Genomic DNA, 22,201 nt, shown 5'->3' on the forward strand with positions numbered 1-22,201 from the left:
ACACACACACACACACACACACACACACACACACACACACACACACACACACACACAGTTCACAGAGTCAACAACATTTTAAGAGTTAGAAATAACAATAATTATTATATTGTACTGTAGAAGACTTTTTAAATGCGCAGACACATCTACACAGAATACAAGACCCACGGTCTGCTGAGCATAAACACAAGTGTTGTTCAAATGTCAAAGATCAGCAAAGTAGGGAGGCAATAATAAACAAGCAATAATTAAATTAAGTAGCAAAAATACATGCTATTATGTCAAGATAAAACAAATATCTGAGAAGAATGGACCTCAGAACAGGAGACATCAGCAATGGCAGCTACTGAAGACACCTCAAAAGTCAGTGATTAATTGATGCATCAACATTGTGGCTGTTCATGCATGTGCATGTGTGTTAAGGTCACTACATGGTCTTTTAATTGAATACTTGTATTTCTGTCTAAAAGGATAATGGAGGGAGCAATAGAGCAGAGAGGAACATATTGTTCTCTCGCTCTCTGCGCCTGAGCCGTGGTTTCATGGTCGTCCCTCTGTTCCACTCTAAACGTCTGAACATACATTTCCTAGTGTGTAGAACTCGAGCAGACAGTTTACGTAGGACACTAAGTAAAGCTTTAAAAAAAAAGCAGATAATGGCGACCACGTTTTTGGCTACTGGCCTAAACAGCGCAGGTAAATGCAGGCTGGTTAGAATTCCATTGGTGGCCACGGTGAATGTGTCAATGTATTCAGGCTGTGTCCACACTTTTCTGCAGACTTAAAAAGGGCTGAATAGGGTTTGGACTTTAAGTCATCCTTGTGAGGTGCGCTGACTCAGCACAATGACGGTGGCATTTACATCGAAGCCTAGACGTCCGAACTTTGAAGGTGTCCTCTGGTATTTGCACGTAAGGCATCGGCAGCATATTTTTTATGTCCCGTAAGGTCCAAGCAAGCATTCAACACGTGCAGTATATACGCAGACTCCTACAGTACATGAGGTACAGTACATATATGTACGAGCTGTCTGTCTGCAGTGGGCAACTGTCAGCATGGAGACACCTCATGCAGTTGTGAGATCGGGAAAAAGGGTGTGAGCAAAAAATAGATAATATGAAAGTCTGTGAATAAAGGACATGGATCTGAAATGACTTTAGTCTGTCAGGAAGAAGACCGTGAACACTCGCACAGTGGGAATTACAGGTCTCTCGCTCCACCCACACAAAATAACCAATCATTTCCACCTGATAGTTAATCTAATAGTCCGACAAAAGGAATCCTGGTAAGTGAGAACAACAACACTAACAGTCTAGAAATGCCAGTACGCAGAGGAGAGTTGTGGAGAAGCAGAAGCGACAAAGCCGGGGTGTGAATGAGTCACCGCGACTGCGTCTCCCTGTTTGTGTTATGTGACATACTAAAGGGACCGATTCCTCTGCCATCCCACATCAGCATAGTACTGTTCAAACTGAATGAGTCACACAAGAGAAGCTTCGGCGCGGTTGCCATCATACAGTATAATGAGAGACGCATGTCTTTTCCTGCCCACACCGTCCTCTGCTGAATTCACCAGGGACAGTGGGTGAAGAAATGCCACGTAACCATAAAAATAGAGGCGCGTTATTTAGCATGCAGGTACACGTATTAAAGGCGAAGGCAGTTTGCCGGTCGTCGGGGGCAATAAGAGTCCAGATGCTTGTCACATCAATCTACGGGAGCAGAATAATCCACAGGAAGGGTCGTAGCTCTAGTTCCCAGCCACTGTCATTAGAGACCGAAACAGCAGATCCAGCAATGAGGGACCCACAGAAACACATCAAACCCAAGCACTGTGTTAGTCTTCTCTAGACAGCAACAACACTCCTACTTCTCCACTACAGCTGTCCCAGCCTGACCTCGCTCACCGATTCCCACAATCCCTTTCTCCATTCCTGTCCCTCGTCACATCGCCCGCTGCCTTTGTCTCGCTCGCTTTAATCTGTATGTATTGCCAGCCAATGCGTCCATTCCTCCCTCCAGGGGCAGCGGGGCAGCGCTGTGGCTGATCATAGCGATCCGTCCCTGAGGAAAAGTCTGTCTGACACCTGGGTGACTGCCCTGGAGTCGCTGTGTGTGTGTGTGTGTGTGTGTGTGTGTGTGTGTGTGTGTGTGTGTGTGTGTGTGTGTGTGTGTGTGTGTGTGTGTGTGTGTGTGTGTGTGTGTGTGTGTGTGAGTCAGTACATGTGCATGTCAAGGGGCTAATGGGCAGCTTGAGGGGATTACCAGCTTATCCACTGGGATTACTGGGAGTTCACGCACACAAACACGCAGGCGGACGCACACACACACACACACACACACACACACACACAAGAAAGCCAGTGTTACCAGACAGGGGAGTCGTCCAAGGTGTACTGGCTGACTCGTTAGCCGCCCTGGTCGTCATTAGCCCCCTATCCAAAACAAACAGGGTTAAGGCGATCGGGGCATGACCGAGGGTAAGTGGATGTCACGGGGGGCCACGCACAGCTCAGCGCACACAATCAAAGTCCATTCGCGCGGAGAAGCAACAGTCCAATTTGAATATGCATCATAAAAGAGCCCAACTCCACATACCTACAGTATACGGCAGCTGGGAGGTCTCTTGTGAAGAGGTTAGGACCCCGAGCTCCGCTTTTCCCCCATGACACATCCCATTGCTTTGTTTATTGCTAAAGCAACTTGAGCTCGTCATCTGCAAATGAAAAGTTCTGCGACCAGTGCCAACTCCCATAAGTGCTCATATTATTTAAAGTCTATGAATATTTATGAACGTTGGGCGTCTTCTCGGAAGTGCTTACGCTGCCGTCAAATAGCTAATTGCGACCAAATTACAGAATATATAAACAAATGTCTTGTTAACTATTTCTAAGGATTTTTAGAACGCTGCTCTCAGGTGGGACTCATTTACAGTCTGGGACATTCTGTTCCGCCACCATTAGAGAAAGAGCTACACAAACAAACCAGCCAACGTTCTACCAATCAGATGTTTTCATCAAAAACATTAAATGCAGAAATAATGTCTGTCCAACACACACAGTTGTTTATAGGTCATGGATTCTGATGCACCAGTTTTCCATTAATCAAGCACAAAGGCAGCGCTCGGATTAACTCCCTGTAATGGATAGGATATTGCACATGGTATGAAACTGTGTCCCATTTCTCTCATTACACTAAACAGACCACTCAGAAAATGAAGGGGGGAAAAAAAATCAATTAACGTCAGTCCCAGGTGTATTAAACACATGAATACATAATCTCTACAGGCTACAGTGGCCACAATATGCCACAAAGAACAGGAGCTCGACAGACTCGAGAGAGATATCACCATGGGATTTAACTCCTGAATACTGTACTCACTGTTAACATTATTGTAATGATTATAATTATAATCTGTGGCAGGATGAGCTGAAAAGAACCGAGCTGGTTATCAGTGCTGAATTAAAGACATTTACAGGAAGAATTGAGAGGGAAACAGATGGAGAGGGGAGTGGGGGGCAGAATTAATATTGTGAAAAGAGAGACACAGAGGGGGACTGAAAGACAGTCATTAAGAAACGGAGAGATGAAAGGGTGAATTACAATTTATTCACCGACGGCAGACGGAGACAGACGGAGATGGTTTGTGAGAAGGAGCGATGACTCGCGCCAACGGAGCAGTGACTGAAGTTGTACGTTCAAAGATTGAGGATGACTTAGAATGACTGAAAAGCAAAACGAAATAGAAAAAAGAAGCAAATATTCACGTGTAAATACATCAGGAAATTAAGTTCTAGTGATCACATACAGAAACGCCCCAACAAAAGGCTGCAGACATGTATTCGGCAAACATCATTCAAATCAGCCACAGATGCTTTGCCACCGTCCCGCGGAGCCGCAAACCTGACACCATGTGTGCTTCTCATAGCGCCGCATTCACATGGAACTGAAACATTACTGATGTGTTTAACGGCTGAAAATAGCAGCGCCGCTTCCAATGAAAGCATCCGTAGCCAGAGCACAAACACGCTCACACCCACAGCGCTCCCCTGCACACTGTGCAGGGCTCACCAATTATGCACAGATCAAAACAAGTCCACACGTCTTTGCTCATCCAAGCTTTCTTGGAGGGATCGTTTACACCAAATTGGACACCTGATGGACACCCACTGATCCAAAATGTTGTTTACTGCAAAACAAGTTGCCGCAGCGAGAAAGTTGACCAGCCGCGGTTTGGTTTTCGTGGGTTTTCAACACGTGCTCGGACATCTTTGCGATTTCCTATAAGCGTCAGCATCCTCCTGCTCAGCCCAGTGGCGCCGCAGTAGTTTAGCATTCATGGGTCAGAGGACGCCTCCGTTCTTATCATATTTGCAAAGTGCACACAAACATGAAGTCTGAATTCAAATTAAGAAATTGCTGGTCTGAGTCGCATGCGTGTGAGGAGGAAAAGCCTGAAGGAAGAAGCCACAAAGAAAAAAAAAAGTTCTTTTCTCTTCCTGAGCACAACGTTTTGGATCTTCTAACACACACACACACACACACACACACACACACACACACACACACACACACACACACACACACACACACACACACACACACACACACACACCCTAACCCCCTACAGGGCAGAACTGATGCAGGAAAAGATGAAATACCACTACCTCAGGGGTAAACACACCTCGACTCACACTTACACAACCTGCACACTCACTTACACACATATACATTTACATATGCACCTCTCGCGTTCCTCCTGAAAAAGTGGGCTCATTTCCACTCAGAAATATTGCCCCAACATCAAAGGCCATATTTGCTTATTTTCACACCAATCACACTCAGCGCCGCTTCCCATGACCTGTTTGCACCGCGCGTGTGAATTTATGTTCCCTGTTTATTTTCATTTACGATCATGTCTATGTTTCCTTCACACTCAGGGGAGCTGGACGTGACGCTCAAACGGGTCCGAGCAGAATAATTGTGATGCGTAATTAGGTAAGATCCATCTACAGTCTGAACAGTGCAGCATGACTGGGTTTCGGTGAACGCTGGACACGCAGCGCTCTCTAAAAACTGCTTTTTTTCAAATTTCAAGCTTTCTAAACAGCTGGATAAAAGCTGTGGAAAATTGCTTTTCTGTGGCACGAGTCCAACGGTTTCCAAGCTGCTGCGTCCAGCAACACCTACGTTTTAGAAGTGATTTGATATATGCATACTGTAGTTCTATCCCATATGATACAACCGAGCCGTGCATGGAGGACATCCTGTACCTGAGCGCACGCCTTCGCCTCCGGCCTTTTGCTCGTCGTCGTCTTCTTTCCCATCAGACACTGCTCCACCTTTACCTGTCTAGCCCTCATTCCTCATCCACAGTCAGGAACACAATGGCATACGAGGATTTATATACAAATCTGACAAGGGTTCAAACACTGACATAAAGCTACATTTAGTTCTGTCTTTGCATCTGAGGGAAACATTGCGGCTCTGTTCTACACAGTGTTGTCTGATGAATGAAGGCAGCCTGTCAGATACAGCCTTTAAAGCGGAGCAACCTCACATCTTATGCTCTTTAACGGCTTCATGTTCCATGATAGCATGTTGTAAAGTAGCTGTTTCAACTGCTAACTGAGCAGAAGCTAATATTAGCCTCACCCATCTGGGTACAGGTGGTTCCTCTGGACTCCCAGCTCACTGTCACTGCATCAGCTCACGTTAGCGTTAGCTACTATGCTAGCTACATATGCTACGTTAGCTAACTATCTGTTGAGTAAGGATTTTGTTTTCAGAATAAGGACTCCTTAGAGTTAATTTGTTACCTGTTAACTACTGGGACAAACCAGCTGAGATTTTTCTTTCCTTTAAAAGCTATTTTTCAAAGAAGACGTTCCAAACTGAGACATGCTCTTGGGTTGTTACTGTAGATGCCATTCTGCCAGACAGACGGGAGGTTGAAGGGCACAAAGAACAACATGTCCATGACTCACATCAGAACTTTAGAGTCTGACATGAAATAAAGATTGTAATGTCAAATGCTGACCTTTTCCTTATTGTTCCTTGGTCAGATGATTTTCCAGGTGAATTTGTGAGATTCAGTGACGTGAGGCTCAGTCTTCACCTCGACCAGAATAAAAAACTTGGAATGACTTTGTTTTAGTTTTACGAGTCATTCCACAAAGCCATAAAAAACTGTTTATAAATGAAAACATTTAAAGTAATATTTATAGAATATTATTACTGTAAGTGCATGCTGTATGTGTTTTGTTTTATATAAATTTAATGTATACATGTAATTATTTTAGAATGTATGTTTATTGGAACATAATCCAGTTTGACCTCTAACATAGTTTACTTTAGTAAATGTTTTAATAACAGTTTTGTTTCCACAAAACAAATATAGCTGCTAGATGGAAGGGACACAGACAGATTGTATTGATCTATTATTTATACTTACAAGACACAACTCCAGAAGCTGCTTTTGCAAGCCTGACTAAGCAATTTCCGTCTGTAGAACATAAATCCCAAATCAAATGTGCAAATGTGAGTGCAATTTAATGGAATCTAAACCAACGTTCTAATGCACTGGGAGGCATCAAAACAAGCAAATGATCCGGGAACGTATTGAACTGGAAAGTCCTACGTCGCCTGAACATGCTGTAGCATCGATGACGCGTTAGCGAAAGGCTCAACGACATCAACGCCGCTTTCCCCCCGAACATGTGGAGTTTAAGGTCCTTGTCAACTAAAGCATTTTATCAAGCTGCTTGATTTAGTTTGAACAGAAATGTGGGTTGCTGCAGATACCTCCTCGCTGAGGCTTATGCATTTTTAAAGACGAACAGATTTTCAGGTCTGGATGGGAAGGTTGGTGTTAGTCACAAAAGGATCCAAACGCTGTGTGTCAGTGAGCGGTGCATTCAAAGTCTTTGAATCGCTTTCAATTATTCTTCTGAGACACTCCCTTGTTTCATGTGAACTGATTTATCATTCTCCAAAACTCCATTATGGCTTATTTTCAGAATTTCCTGACCCACTTTCTGTTTCAATTACCTAAAATGATTGTCTTTTGATTTTCTTTTGCATGTTGACATCAATAACATCATTCATTTAATATGTGGTCGAGCATTTATAAAACCTACTGCCTGTAACATACAGTATTCTGTCCTACACGTACATAACAAAGGGGAGACATTTAATCACTGCCTTCTATCAGTTCATGCTTGACTTCCATCCATCTCTCCATCCGTGTCCAAAGACAATAATTCATTCTAAGACATCTGAGGTTCCTGACATCTACTCGCTGTTGTAACACTCACGGCTTCTCCATCAACCCACTGTGAGCGGCTTCTTCACGAGCCCCAATGACTAACCTGCTCCTCAGAAGTGTAACAGCGGACCACTGCTTACTGTATATCTGCTATGTTCATCAAGAACTGTAATAAATGAGACTGACATTCTTAAGTGTAGCTTTGTTAAACACTTCTCACATTATCAGACATTAAAAGCGTGACCTGGCATTTCTAGTAATTCAAAACAAATACACGTTCAAACCAAAAAATATCCACAAGCTGAAGAACCAATAACATAATGTGACAAATGACCAATGAAGACAATTAACAGATTTAATTTCAAAATGTCACACTGTCTGTTTAAGGGTCTCTCAGGATAAATCAAACACACCTCAGGAGGCTCCAATTTAATTCGAAATGATTACATTCAAACCCACTTTGTCTTTGCCTCTTAACTCTGCCTCTGTCACACATTTCCCTTTCTCTTCTTCATCTCTCTTTTGTGTCTCTGTCTTCTCTGTTAATGAGTATGTTAATGTGCACACTAGTATCACAATTATGGATGGTTTATTGGATTATCCTGGTGCCCAGGCAGCCATAAAACCGAAGAGGGTTCGTCTTTACTCTGACATGAACCGAGTTGAAAATTACTTAGGCCTCGACGACGGGCAGTGATTAATGTCGTTAGTGTTGTTATTAATAACCACATTATGGCCAGTAACGTATTGAACCTGTTAAAACTGAGTGACGACTGAACCAAGTGTTCTTCCATTGGTGCTTCCATGGAAGTCACAAAAAACAAGGGAAATAAACGCATCCCGGAGTAATTTTAATTATTTAATGTTGAACAATCATCATCTTTTTGTTCTGCTTTTCTCTTTCCTCCGGCTCTCGCTTTGTTTCTCTTTGTGTTTTGTCTTAATGAAGCCAGGTTGGACTCGTCATATACAATAGTAATTACAAGAGGAGCCGAGAACGCACACACAATCAATTAGATCATTTATGTATTTTAATAATGAGCTGGCTTTAATTAAATTATTTAATCACCCTAATTAGAACATTTTATCAGTTTAATTAAGAAAAGTGTCCCTGGAAAGCTGGGGAAGGAATTGTTAGTATAGCTATTTATTAGTTCGTATTTCTTCCAGGTATTCCCGGCTTTGCGGTTCAGGCTCCTCATGGGGAACCTTGTTTTGGCAACTCATTCATGCACGCAAACTTATTGTATAACCAATAAAATGCAATAACTTTCAAGAAACATCATTAAACCTGTTTTATCCCAGTTGCCGCTGACCAGTTAACCAGTTAACCAGCCGGAGACAGGTGACGTGAGACCCGCCTGCACACCGCTTGTCACCGTCAGCAATCCCCACTCACAAAACAAGTCGATAAATAACAGAGGGAGGTGGCAGGAAGGAAGAGTTATTTCACAGAGCCTGAGTCTGTGTTTAACATGAAGGCAGGTTAATAATTCATCAACCAGACGGACGTTTCACACACTCGCCGCGCTGTCAATGGGCCAAGTTGGACCGAGGCTCCACAGCTTCAGCAATCAAGGGAGGTGCCCTTTACTTGTTTGTGAAAACTTCCCAGTGGAGAAACACGCTTGCGTCCTGATTGAAGTGTTTGTGGCGAAGCTCGTGAATAACCCTGATTTGAGGACAAACAGCATCACCTTGAATGTTTTAATGTCAGAAGAGAAAAAGGAAAATTAATTGCCGTTTTCATACAATTTTTAGAATGATGCCTTTGATTTTCCTGCCGCGTTGACTCACATGTGCTTCGTCTTACATGCACAGACATGTACAGTATGTGGCCGTCTCTGCATGTGTGTGTGTGAGTGAGATCCTTGTTAATCACTGTCCCCATAATTACCATCTTCTTGTTAATGAGTCTGACCTTTTAATCACCACTTTAGCCCGTGTCCGTGTGTGACGGGGGGAAGTGAGAGGAGGAAGGAGCGGGAGTGCGAGGCGCCAGCGGTAATTCGGCTTAACTAGCAGGGCGATTGTAACTATGCAGACCATGAATCTTCCTCACGCGCACGCGGACGAACGTGCTGCAAATCATTTCCTGTTATCTCAGATAAGCAGGAAATCCTAATCAACCAATAAAAGCACGGAGGGCATCGTTCACTTTCTCCTCCTATCTGTTGTTGCTTTCCCCCTCCCTCAGTCAGAAAAGATGTCGCCCCACTTCACTGTGTTCTATTCTATTCTATTCTATTCAACTGCCCCCTGTTAATTAACTGCGTATGGCAATTTGAGCATTAAAAGCCACTGGATTGTCTGAGTTTGATTATTGCAGCGGACTGATTAGAAATTATGCCCGCTGAACCAAGCCAACACGGTTCATTCCCCACAGCGAGAGAATTGCTTTTCAGCAACCCACCGAGTATCAAGAGGTCTCATTTCATCTCTCCATGACCCAAATCCTTTTTCCTCAACTCAACCAAACCAGATTTCCCTGCCTAGCCCTGTGTCCGTGGTATTTGCCTCTCACAGTTGCCTGATGTAATTAAAGAAATCCTTTTCTGACCTCAGCCAGAACCCCATCGACAGCGGAAGCTCCGTCTGCCGTTGACAATGCAATTCGAGATTAGAAAATTCTCCCGTGGCGGCGAATGGTCTGGCTGCTAATTTGGCCAGTGGGAGGTGTGCGAGAGGTTTTTGTTTACTGAGTGGCAATACATGTTGTTTGTCCAGGTGGGAATAACACAGATTATGATCAAATTATATTTTAAAGCTTTCTGACATCAAATACTTTTAACTAAACAAGTTACGAGATGTTCAGTGATGTTTTCCTTCAGAATAAACCATCTCTCAGTTCCTTGAATACTTCCCCCTACTAATGCTGCAGCATTAGTTCCTATGGACTGGCTGGTAATAATGCAGTAGCTCATGTGAATCGAGTTTGATTGTCCACATTGTGCCTGAGCCCAGTAAACTAGTTCAGTAACTAACGAACAGTGTGACGCCAGCGCTGATCCCAGACGTCCGTGTGCTACTGCAGGACAGCGCGCTCCGGCGAAACTGGATCATTTGTTCCACTGCATTAGTGTCGCCCAGGACTTGTTAGCGTGTGCTGCCACAAACATTCATGGAGGTTTATGGGTTCTGGGCTCGAATGCTCATTATAGTTTAATCAATTAGAAAAGAGACGCGCACCAATTATTGGCCAAAGCAGAACATCCCAGAAGACTTTACTATAGGATGCGTCCTATGATGATTCCTCGCCTCGAGCGTGGGACCACTGGCTGTACACACACACACACACACACACACACACACACACACACACACACACACACACACACACACACACACACACACACACACACACACACACACACACACACACACACACATATTTTCACTGACCTCCTTCGATAGCGCTGTTTTGTAAATACAAGCGAAGACGGCGCGTTTGCCACCGCGTTACATCACCTTTTCTTTTATTCCCACAGTCGCTTCCAACCGGTGTGACCTCCCGTGACCGGTCCGATTCTGCTCAGCGTGGATCGGATCGGCCGAGCACACGCCCTCCGTGTGCGCGAGGCCCTGCTGTTCAGGCGAGTGCGCGATGACGCCCGCTCAAATATCTATCGACTGCGCGTTGCCTTGATGGCGTCTCTGTGAAGCCACAACAAAGCTGGCGCTCAGCGGTGCCAGAGGTTCTGAAGCAGCCGACGCGAACACAGACGCCGACTTCTGTGTCCAGAGAACAACTGCAGTTGTGTACAGACCCGGAGCTGCCAGTCAATACCACAGAGGGGCTAGAACTTCCTGCTTGTGTCAGAGAGTTTCCAGCGTTCTAGTCCTTTTCATAAACAACACATCAAGCGTTTGTTCCGTACCTGGTTCTGAAGTTGGCAGGGTGCGGGTGTCCGTCGTACAAGGACAGGAAGTCGTATTCTTCTTCTATGGCGAATGACAAGAAGATGAGCTGGATTCTGCTTCCCTCCTCGCCCACGATGACCCAGGTGCAGTTGGCGCCGTTGGGGTAGCCGTAGGGGAATCCTGGAGATTCTATGCTGCCATTCCGGCCCTTCAGTGTTCCGCCACATGTGTAGATGAAACCTGAGGAACACAAGACACAAAAACATGCAAAGATCGGGTCAGAAATGGCTTCTTTGATGCATATGTCCAATTGCAAGCCACCAGAACATGTATTGTAAAGTGCTGACTCGGCTTCCCAGGCCGCGTGTGCGTCTTCCTGGAGGATAATGGCTTCGCAGCGGTGCGGCCCAGATCAGAACCCCATGAGCCGGCATCCACATCCAGCGCAGGGCGGCTGGACCCGGGTTCTCCGCGGGCTGGAGGCGCCGCTACCACTGAGCTACCCCTCCACTTGACTGGAGAGGTGAAATCAATAAGCTCTTCTCTTCGCCCCATGTGTCTCCGCAAGATCAAAAGCTGCCTTTTCTTTCTTTCTTTTTTTTTTTGTTTGGAGGCTGCTCAGTTACTGACATGTCAAAAGGCACAACAATAGCGAGTTCATGTCAGTCTGCTCAACAGCACCTCTGAGCCTGCGTCAGTAATTTAGAGCAGAATAACAACTATTTATTGAGGTTCTCTGAACGTGTAGAGGTGGGAGTCACCGAGGTGATGCAATAGGATCGCGCTGCAGGATCATGGGAGGGTGAGACGGGGTCTTAGGGAGCGGTTCACATGTGTAAGAGCTGGGTTTCATCCCTTCACACGCTGCGTGTGCTGAGATATTACAAGTGAAGCCCATTCTGCTGCCGCACTCCTTAATATCTCCGGGTTACGGCGCCTGCTAAATGCCTAAGTTGTAAAATGCTAATGTAATTGATCTCCTCGGACTTTACAGTTCACATCAGGATCATTATTGTCTCCCTTTGATCCTAATGATCCTTTTATATCAAACACACCACAGGTGTCGGGTGGAATCCTCAGCGCGTCCAGGAGCCGGTCCAGAGATTGAACCCCATGGACAGAGTCTTCATGGACTGCCGAGTCAGCTGACGGCACGCGGCGGAGCCAGGATTTAGCCTCATCCTGCTCAAGGACGCGCCAGAAGAGCAACATCTGCTCGCTGAGGAGCGGGGACGCGGCTCGTCTTCTCCCTCCACAGCTTTACATTCGCTTTTATCCGGCGTAAGCGGACGTTTAAGTCTGTTAATCAAACATATTCAGGACGCATTTCAGCTCCTCGCTGGAATTGGATTAAAAAAACCCCATCTACAATAACCTTTGATGCCGCTGCAGACGCCTTTGGTGTATTATTTCAAGCTTAAATGAAAGTGTTTAATTGAAAACTGCTCCGACGGTGCAGTATGTTTAACGTCCTCGAACTTTTAGGCGCTAATGGATCCCCTCTGAGTGCAAAGCTGGAATCAGGGAGATCATCCGCTGGCCTTTCATGTTTACCAGCCTCGTTATTTACCATGGCAGACGTGGGCCACGGGGACGGCCGGCCCGTTCCACCCGATGCTCCTCCAACCAATTATCCGTGACGGATCCCCGAGCGGAGGCTCCGCATGTGTCCACACACGACACACGTGTGCGTCCAACCTGCGCTCACGCAGACAGTTTCAAGGCCCTCACCATCATGGATATAATGACCAACGGCAGTCTGGGCCGCAATTAAGAGTCCGTGGCTCCGTACCTTCACAACCAATCAGAGGAGAGGAGCTCAAGAACCCGGAGGGACGGGCCGAGCCACGAAAGACCCGCAACCGAGCCACGAAAGACACGCAACCGAGCCACGAAAGACACGCAACCGAGCCACGAAGGACACGCAACCGAGCCACGAAGGACACGCAACCGAGCCACGAAAGACACGCCAGAGCACAGCGTACGACAACATGCCAGGCTCAAGGCTTCTTAAAACTGCTGCATGAACAGTGCTGGGAGGTGCGGCCATTTTGGAAACAAGACAAAACAAAATGACAACAAACGGTGTGATTGTTGAGAATTGACGGGACTGTGGAGGTTTCGGCCAGTCCTGCTTCAGGCGGCCGCGTGGTCGTCCAGAAGGAAGGACGCCGAAGGAGCTCAAGGTTAACGTCCTAGCGCCAAAACCACACAATCGTGATGAGCTGGAACAATTTACTACAGTGGAAAAGGGCTAAAGTCCCTGGAGGGACATGTGCCGCTCCAGTGAAGACCTGGCATAAGTCACTTTACTTTGAATTTATGGCAGTGAAGTTCGTACGCGAGTGTTCCAGGATCTAGAGGTCAGAACTGTTGCAATAACAGCCATTACATCCGTCAGCACTTTTTTATTGTCATCTATTCTTTCAATACTAATATCTTCATAACAGCTTGTCAACACAGAACCAGATCAGGCGACCGGGACCAGGAAGATAAATGTCCTATAGTTTAATATTAATTTTAATGAAACTAAAGCTGCCTAAAATGTCCTGTGAATGTCCAACATTGTTAATTTGTGCACAGATAAATGAACAGATTTCAGGTCGTCTTTGTTCAAATGAGGTAGTGAGACTTCATTAAACTGAAACGCTGGGATGAAGGGGTCGGGTGAATGAAGCGAAGAGGGAGAGAGAGAAGGACGGAGATGGAAAGGAGAATAAACAGAGAGAAGTGGACAGATTTCCCCTCATTCATCACCGCGCAGAGAATGAAAGGATGGTTTAAAAGTCATCACTCAGAGGGACATGGGCCAGAGTGTGTGGGAGGTCGGAGGAGAGGATGGGGGAGAAATACGGGGGAAGCCAGAGAGGCCTGAGTGGGCGAGCGACGGGAGGCGAGAGAAGGAGTGAGGAGAAAACGGGTGAGAGAGAGACTTCTAATTATGCTGACTACTAGAGCGAAACTGACAGAGCGTCTCCAGCTACACACACACACACACACACACACACACACACACACACACACACACACACACACACACACACACACACACACACACACACACACACACACACACACACACACACACACGTGCAAACACAAATACAGGCTGATTCAAAGGGATACAGACACAAATCCAGCCATCAGCACACAAATGCAGCGTTTACTGAAAGCCCTCGGACCTTCTTCATCACATACTCACTTCATCACGCTCATCCTGCTGCCACTCAAAAAAAATACCCCCTCCACAGCCCTGACGCGAGTCCACCCTCATAATCCCCACGCGCACGTGTGTACGTTTGTCAAGTCAACAGGTCACCGGGAATTGAAGAAGTGCCATGAGCGCGACGTGACAGGAGCCTCCATCAATAAAGACCAGGACGCGTCTTTCACGGCTACCTGTGTTTAATACCACCGCAGAGATGCTAATTAGCAAACAGTGGAGGCTTTGAGGCTGGTCCGAGCAGCTCCCAGGTGTGAATGTATGCACTGGTGCTAATGAGGAACAGGGTTTAGCTGGAAAAGTGCATGCGTGCTCAGCAAAACCTTCCCCGGATAAAAGAAGCTTAAAGACAAAGAAGAAAATCTGCTTCTTGAATTGAGTGGATTTAATGAACCCTGGTCTGCAATATAGGCTTGATCTTTTTCCTCAAAGCCACATCTCAACTCCAGCGCCTGGGATAATTCACTGGAGGGAGAGGAAAAACACACACAGGCTTATCCGCTTATGGTGGCGATCATCAAACCATTTTCGAGTTAGGCCGGTACGACTCGTTATGGACACACGCTGGTTCTGTGCTTAATTTGGTGACGACGAATGACGCGAGCCGTTAGAGACGTGAGTGAAGAGAGCGAAACCATTTAAACACAAGCAAAATGAATGGAAATCTGTGGCTGCCGTATAGTGAGATTACTCCACTTCCCACATGCCAAACGAAGCCCCGATGATTCAGACGGGGCGAAATCAATTACTACGTGCGTCATGTTCCAGGAGAAGCCTGTGATCAATGCGGCCGCTCGCTCTCGAGCGGCGCCGGCTGCTCAATGAGGAACCGCTCAAATTGTCCTATTCCTCATTGGAACGGCACCTGTGGCGCCGCCAGCGGCCCGGTGGGCGTTCCCGCTCCGTGGGTCCAGAAACGCCGCCACGCGTGCGAGCGTGCACGCGGTGTCACAGGAAATATCTTCCCCCGTCCGCCTCAAAGCCTTAAAGGTTATTCCGTGTAACCTCACATGCTCATTTACGATCGAGGAAGCGCTTTCCCAGTGGCACAAACTGACCGCTCACTTCTTTGCAGACAGACAAACCGCCCCATCGTTATTCAGATCACAGCAGCCCCAGCTCAAGAGGTGATGCGAAATGTGTTTATTTGTGCGCTTGCACGTGTGTGCATGAACGGGTCAGCGCCGCACGAGTCGCCCACGCCCGTGGAAAAAGAATTCATTTTTCTTGAGGGGGTTTTTTGGAAGCGAGGGAGGCGCAGTGACTGAAAGGTGGAGAGACGGGAGGCATGAAAGGGCGGCTGAATGAAGAGTGGAGTAGCAGGGGCAGACAGCGAGAGAGCGGGCGAGCGAGAGACCAAAGGGAGAAACGGCAAAGGAAAAAAAAACGCAATAGAGAGAGACGGAGCAAGAGAGAGTAAGCATGTTTGAAACGTCCCATTGGTTCCTCCTGTCAGGAACGCTTGTCAGCCAAGAATTAGACCGCTCCACACTGCCACTGACTGACAGCCGGCCCACGGTGCAGACTATACCCTGGAGTGGTTGAGGCTAAATAAGGGAAATGCCTAGAGAGAGACAGAGGGAGCACACCGGGCTGAAAATCAATTTATAACACTGTCAGTCAGAGGCCAGAGGCGACGATGGGATGGAGATAAAGAGAGCGAGGAGGAGGAGGAGGAGGAGGAGGAGGAGGAGAGCGGGAGCAGCAGAGGAAGGACGAGGAAGACGGACGCGGGCGAGCGGGAGAACAACTGTAAACAAATGGGAGCGGTGGGGGGAGGACGAGAGGCGCCTTTACGCTGGGGGAATCTGGGAGGAGGAGCACGCTCAGACATTCTTCTCTGCCACGAGCACCTGGTGGAGGCGCTGCAGGTGGTCGGGCTCCAGCAAACAGCGCATACGTGACCAGACGCACGGACCCACTTTGCTCATTTGGGCCGAGGGGCCGCGCTGTTTGAGACCGATGAAGCGATCATCGGCTGTAAAAGCTGCCAACCAGGAGATGGATACTGTCACCTCCTAAAAAAAAGTCATTTGTGGATATTAGAGAACGCGTTCCAATGAACCCAGCCCGTCTCCAAACACCAGCACTGAGCTCCAGTACGTGTAAAAAGAGTGGTGTTTTTAATTATATTTATCACTGGTATTTGCTGCACAACAATCTCTCGCAAATGTGACTTCAGCCGGCGAAGTGTGACTGAAAACGCTCAAAAGTCGTCCAGATGAAGGAAACACCACAGCGCTACAGCGACTCAATCACGCTGTCTAACAGTGACGCCCGATCGTCGTCCGAACTCGAGAAATTCCTGCAAAGCACAAAAGCTTTCAGGCGAAATTGAAGCCGTCACTGCTCCATATTGTTGGTGAATTGTGGAATCAAATTGGAGCCAATTAAAACTCTACGGGGCTTTTACGCCCTCCTAGGAAATGATATGTAAGTGCTATAAATTATACCACACTCAACTCATTGTTACTTTCATCTTAATATTCTTTTCAGATAAATGCTTTTTCATTTTAAATGCGATTAAGCTTTCAAAGTCAAACTGCATCTCGTCCTCCAGTCGCGTTCCAACTATTCTTAGCAGCCGTAATTAATGGCGGCACATTCCTATACGCTGCTAATGCCCTAAACTCTTTGATCAGTGGAAAGCTTTCATTTCACTGACGAGTCGTGCCGTGATCAATGCTCCTAATTGTAGCAGTAAACTGCAAACATCGGGTCAATAAACTCATCAGATTTATATTCTCGTCCTTTACTAATATTTTCGGCTTCGTGGTTTATTCTGCACTGGGACAACACAATCACAGCAACATCACATTAAGAAATACAGCTGCTAAACTGACCCATCACTCCCACAGACATTCTACAGAAAGCAGCACATGTTAATAATTAATCTTCATTGTAATGACAATAATCACTAACACTGGCCTGAAGAGGCGCGTGTACAGTACAATATAATGCATTCAGTTTGAGAAATGAGGAGCAAAGCAAATTGTAGGTTTAAACATCCAAATTATGTCAAATTACAATAATAAGCCAGAATATTCGCAGGCTACGGTTCTAACTGCAGGATGCCGCCTTCAATGGCAGCTGCTAAATGTCAGCTTACAGGACCTCTGGCTCCGTACAATCACAGAGGCTCGTAGGAGAGAGAGGGTGGGGGGGGGGGCGAGCGGCGGCGAGCGGGACGCGGCCGAAGGAGCCGGCGCTCAATTCTGCTAATAAATTTTAGAAAAACTTCTGCTTTCTAAGAAAGTGGGTCAGTGAGAGGAGGCGAGGAATGTTAAGCAGGGGAAACGCGGCTCAGGTTCCCGAGGAACCACTTGATTTGCTGCTCGCATAGAAACTGCATTTATATACAAATGAAATGGTTTTGAGACGGAGGAAGTATTATTGACTATCTACACATTTTTATCCAGGTCATTCAGGTGTGAGCATATAAAGACAGACATATTATATTACACATTTGATCTGGTCTTAGAGATTGATTTTAGCCACGTCTGTTTGGCCCCTGAATGAATTACACACTGTTATATATGCATTTATTTACATGAAATAGTTATTTAATCCAATAAGACTGTTTTAAATCATGTCCTTAGCTGTTCCTAGATGTTCCTTTTCGTGTCCTTGATGCCATTTTCTTCCCGTCTCCGTTTTGTTTGAAACGAACACGGTCCCAACGGTGAAAACTAAAACGATGACGGTTTAATCCTCGCAAAGTCTGCAAACACAAAAGGCGGAAGCGCCGTTCCCGTCACTATCATCTGTGTGGCGGCAGCCGGCATTACACGCGCAGCTCGGCAGGATGAGCTCGCTAAGAGGCAATTACAGGACTCAGTCACAGGACTCACCGCTCAGTCCCACTTGTTTCTAGATACAGCGAACACAGACATTGAGCGATTGGCTCAATTCCTTTCTTCTTCTTAAATTATCAAAAAAAAAAACACAGAAATACATCATTTTAACTGTGTTTCATCTTTTACTGAAGATAAAATGGCTAAAAAATATGAATTGGGACAAATAGACTGACTTGTTATAGCAAATGGAAGGAGAGCTTTAGTCAGAGTCGAGTCTTCAGTCGGCAGATCACATAAATACAGGCTCAGTGTAAATATAGGTCTGCGATGCTCAAAGTGCCTGGTAATAAACTTATTCCATTCATCGTCAGGCATAAACATCCACACGTAAAACCGAGGAGCACCAACAACTTCCTTTGGCTTTTATTACAGTTTTTCTTATTTATAATTTCCTCACGTCCTTAAACGTGATAAACTGCACCCTCGCTATTCCCAGATACATGTCCTAGCAGTTTTTATCATCTGAGGCAGAGAAAAAACAGCGTGATGTGATGCATTTAACCAGACTGTGAATCACTTCATGTTAGGAAAAATCCAAATGACAGTAATGAGCCAGTGATTATGAACTGAACCCGTCCTCTGGTCGCGTCTGCACCAGTTAACCTGCTGGGGTCACGGGGGGAGCCGGAGCCCATCCCAGCACGCTCCCGCTCACACCCCTGACTGCATGTCTTCAGACTGGGGGGGAACCAGAGCTCCCAGCAGGAGCAGAGCGCTTCAAGCCGGGGCTGTGGAGCAGCAGGTGCAGCTCTCTGTGCTGGAGACAGCTGTGCTAACCATCACTGTGAGGCCCATATATTAAGCAACCGCCTCCTGACGTGACCTACAGAGCGAATTCTGGCTTCAGGTGATGACTGCTGCGGCCCCACATCCTCTGTAGCTATTTCATATCTGATTATGAATTCATAGCAGGGTTCCTACAGCGCGCAGCCCTTTAAAACACTGCATCATTAAAGTGGGCGAGTCATGGTAGGAATCACAGTTCCTCCTTCTCTTCCTTTGGACTGAGGAGCATTTTAACATCACTTCTGCCTCTGTGCAGTCTGGGAAACCTGAAAATGAACCTGACGACTTCAGAGCAGACGTTGTTCATCAGAGAAGGAGCAAACCAGTTGTTACGTGAAAAAGGAGCCGAAAACAAACAGAGCATCATTCAGATTTTCAGGCAGCTACACACATTTCTCTGCTGCTGAAGTCCTCATTAGGACGCTGACATCTACTGCAAAGTGGGTCAGTTTGATACGCGCCACACACACACACACACACACACACACACACACACACACACACACACACACACTGTAATCACATGCAGCATACAGACAGAAAGACAGAATCAGACTATAAACACGGACACATCGTTTCTCTCACACACATTCTCTCTCTCTCTCTCTCTCTCTCTCTCTCTCTCTCTCTCTCTCTCTCTCTCTCTCTCTCTCTCTCTCTCTCTCTCTCTCTCTCATTATATTATTGTGAGACAATAACAGTCTTGATGAAGAGAAAAGACTCAGTTAGCAGCGGAGGAAGCATCAGTTGTAGAACAATCTGCTTTAAAGAGCGAACCCACTGAGGCTCTTTGAGCAAAAGGACTTTAATGACTGAAAGTTCTCATTCCTGGACTTTCGTTTTATTGTGCAGCCTATAAAGGCCTCAGATATTGATGAGACGAGGTCCCTGTGTTGCCCGATATTAGTCCTGGGACGTACATGAAACGGCAAACGTGACGCCTTATTTAAAAAGCTTGCAGCATTTGTATTAGTGCGTTAAAGTCGCGCTGTTATTAGCATCATCTGATGCGTTCTGAGGCCTCACAAAGGGCAGAATCGAGCGCTCCAGGCATGCGAAGCCGCCTCAAGGCCCATCGGGCGCTGGCTGCCGTTTATGACACAAACCGAGCGAGTGCCTGCGCTGCGTTGGGCGAATTCCTGGCGATCCTTGCAGGACGCAGCCGCTTTAACACAAAGGCAAGCGGCGGAAGCGGCGCCTTTGCGCGTTTGCCCTGAACAGCAGCTCGCGGCGCTGCAACCGCAGCGGGCGGCCCGCAGATCAAGCGCTCCCCTGCAGCGCAGCCAGGGTGTGTGTGTGTGTGTGCAGCACGGGCCGTCCACAGTCACCAGAACGGCCAGAACTTCGCAGCAAATCCACCCGGACGCCATGAAACGCATCACAGGGACACGAGGGGGCGCGTTAATTAAGGAGTATTCATTTGCAGACTGAATGAGAACCCCTCAATTTATGGAATTCATTATGCGTCATTATGCGATGATGCGTCATTATGGAAGACATTAAAGTATCACAAAGCTATTGCAGGTTATGAATTCTCTCCTCCTGTAGCAGCTCTAAAAGCTTTTAGTCGTCCATTGACGGGACGAGACCTTTGCCTCCTTTTCACACCTGAAGCTTTGTTACGAAGCTGAACGTGTCCTTTAACTCCAGGAAACGACGGGAATCTGCGTCGCTTCGAGAGGTCGGCGCTTAAATGCGACTTCCGACGCGTTAATGATGAAGACGATGAGCAACGGGCCTTCGTCTTCCACACACGGCGTGCGGCATTGAGCAGGTGACGCGCCCGCGGGCGTGGACGGACACGTCCCGCTTCGCTCTGACGTCTCGCGGCTCGCGCTGCCGAGATGATCCGTCCCAACGAGCGGCGCCGGCTCGCGCCGCGGGCGCACAGCTGATCCGTCCTGCAGTGGAGCCACCGCAGGTGCCGTCACCGCGCCCCGGATGCCGCTTGGTTATTTACCGTCGACGGAGACGCCCGGGGCTACGCGTGCGCGTCTCCGCTCACAGACTCAAATGAGGCTGCGAATAAACAACAGATCTGATCCAATGCTCCGGATGCTCGGACGCGGGAACTAGGTCCTCCCTGCTCCACCTCCAGAGGAACCACTGAGAACCTCTCCACAGACTCCCATTATCTCCTCATACTTGAGTCTATTTCAGACAAATCCGTCTTGGCAACTGTAAAAACGTAATTAGGCCACGCTGCCGCTTCACGTAATCTACTCCCCTTTTTTCTCACATTTTATATTTGGTGCTCTTTCTCAAACCTGGCAAAGATCTGAAAGCCCTGAAAAAACACACACAAAGCGAAGGCTTCCAAATGTGTGAGCATGAGTCTGGCAGGTTCACTGAATTGGAAAGAAACAATTATGACATTTCAACACTTCTTAGATTAACTTTAAAGCAGCAAACAACACAAGGCTCCTGCGCTGGGTCCTGATGGTCGGGTGAGAACGGCGCCTCTTTTGTCTCGCTATCACTGCATTACGATAATAACACGTCCGGTTTATTAAGACGAACAAACCCAGCGGATGCGTCGGCCGTTTCCTGGACGACCACAGCCTCATAACTCATCGCTGGCTTTGAGAAGTCACAGTGGGCCACAACTGGGAGCCACATGAGCAATGGCTGTGTACCAACACAGGTGACCCAGCGCATTGATCCAGCGTTAAACCAGTGAATTATGACACGCACACTGTTAGTGAGCAGAAAGCGGTGACAAAAATAAGCCCGTTGCTCGGCCCGGATCAGGACGCACAGCCTCATTACAAACTCACGGACGTCCGTGTCAGTATTGATCTCCGTAGGGAAATTATGATGGTGCCTCTGACTCGGCGGCGCGGGAAGACGTGCGGTGCGGAGAAGCCGAGCGGCCAAAACCGAGCCGTCAGCACCAGCGGGAGGTTGATTCAGGCCAGAGGCTCATCAGCTGGTACTGAAACTAAGCTAAGTCGCGTTTTTTTCCCCCAAAACAGCAAAGTTTGAGAGTTTGTTCCTTTAACTGTCAGGATTGTTTAATCTAAACAGAAAGAATGGGCCCACGCTTTAACATCAACTCCATATCCCTCCTCTCTCTCTCTCTCTGTTCCCCTGCTCTTTTTTCACTGCCTCCCTCGCTGTCTGGTAACCGTAGCAACAGGCAGAGGGTTGGGCTGTCAAAGTGGGAGGAAGGAAAAGGAAGCAGACGGAGACGAACATACTAAAAGA

At 47.0% G+C, this 22,201-nt stretch overlaps 1 protein-coding gene across 11 annotated transcripts in view; it reads right to left on the reverse strand.

Annotated features, from left to right (window-relative positions):
* LOC114865884 (CUB and sushi domain-containing protein 3-like) overlaps positions 1–22,201 on the reverse strand; it is a 215,636-nt gene that overhangs the window by 158,604 nt on the left and 34,831 nt on the right. For all 11 annotated transcript variants that reach the window (XM_029167379.3, XM_029167380.3, XM_029167378.3 and 8 more), the window contains exon 3: positions 11,146–11,368. In XM_029167379.3, coding sequence (XP_029023212.1) covers positions 11,146–11,368 — 223 coding nt within the window. The remainder of the gene's footprint in view (positions 1–11,145; positions 11,369–22,201) is intronic.

Source organism: Betta splendens, chromosome 11, assembly GCF_900634795.4.
Source record: "Betta splendens chromosome 11, fBetSpl5.4, whole genome shotgun sequence".
Classification (NCBI taxonomy): domain Eukaryota; kingdom Metazoa; phylum Chordata; class Actinopteri; order Anabantiformes; family Osphronemidae; genus Betta; species Betta splendens.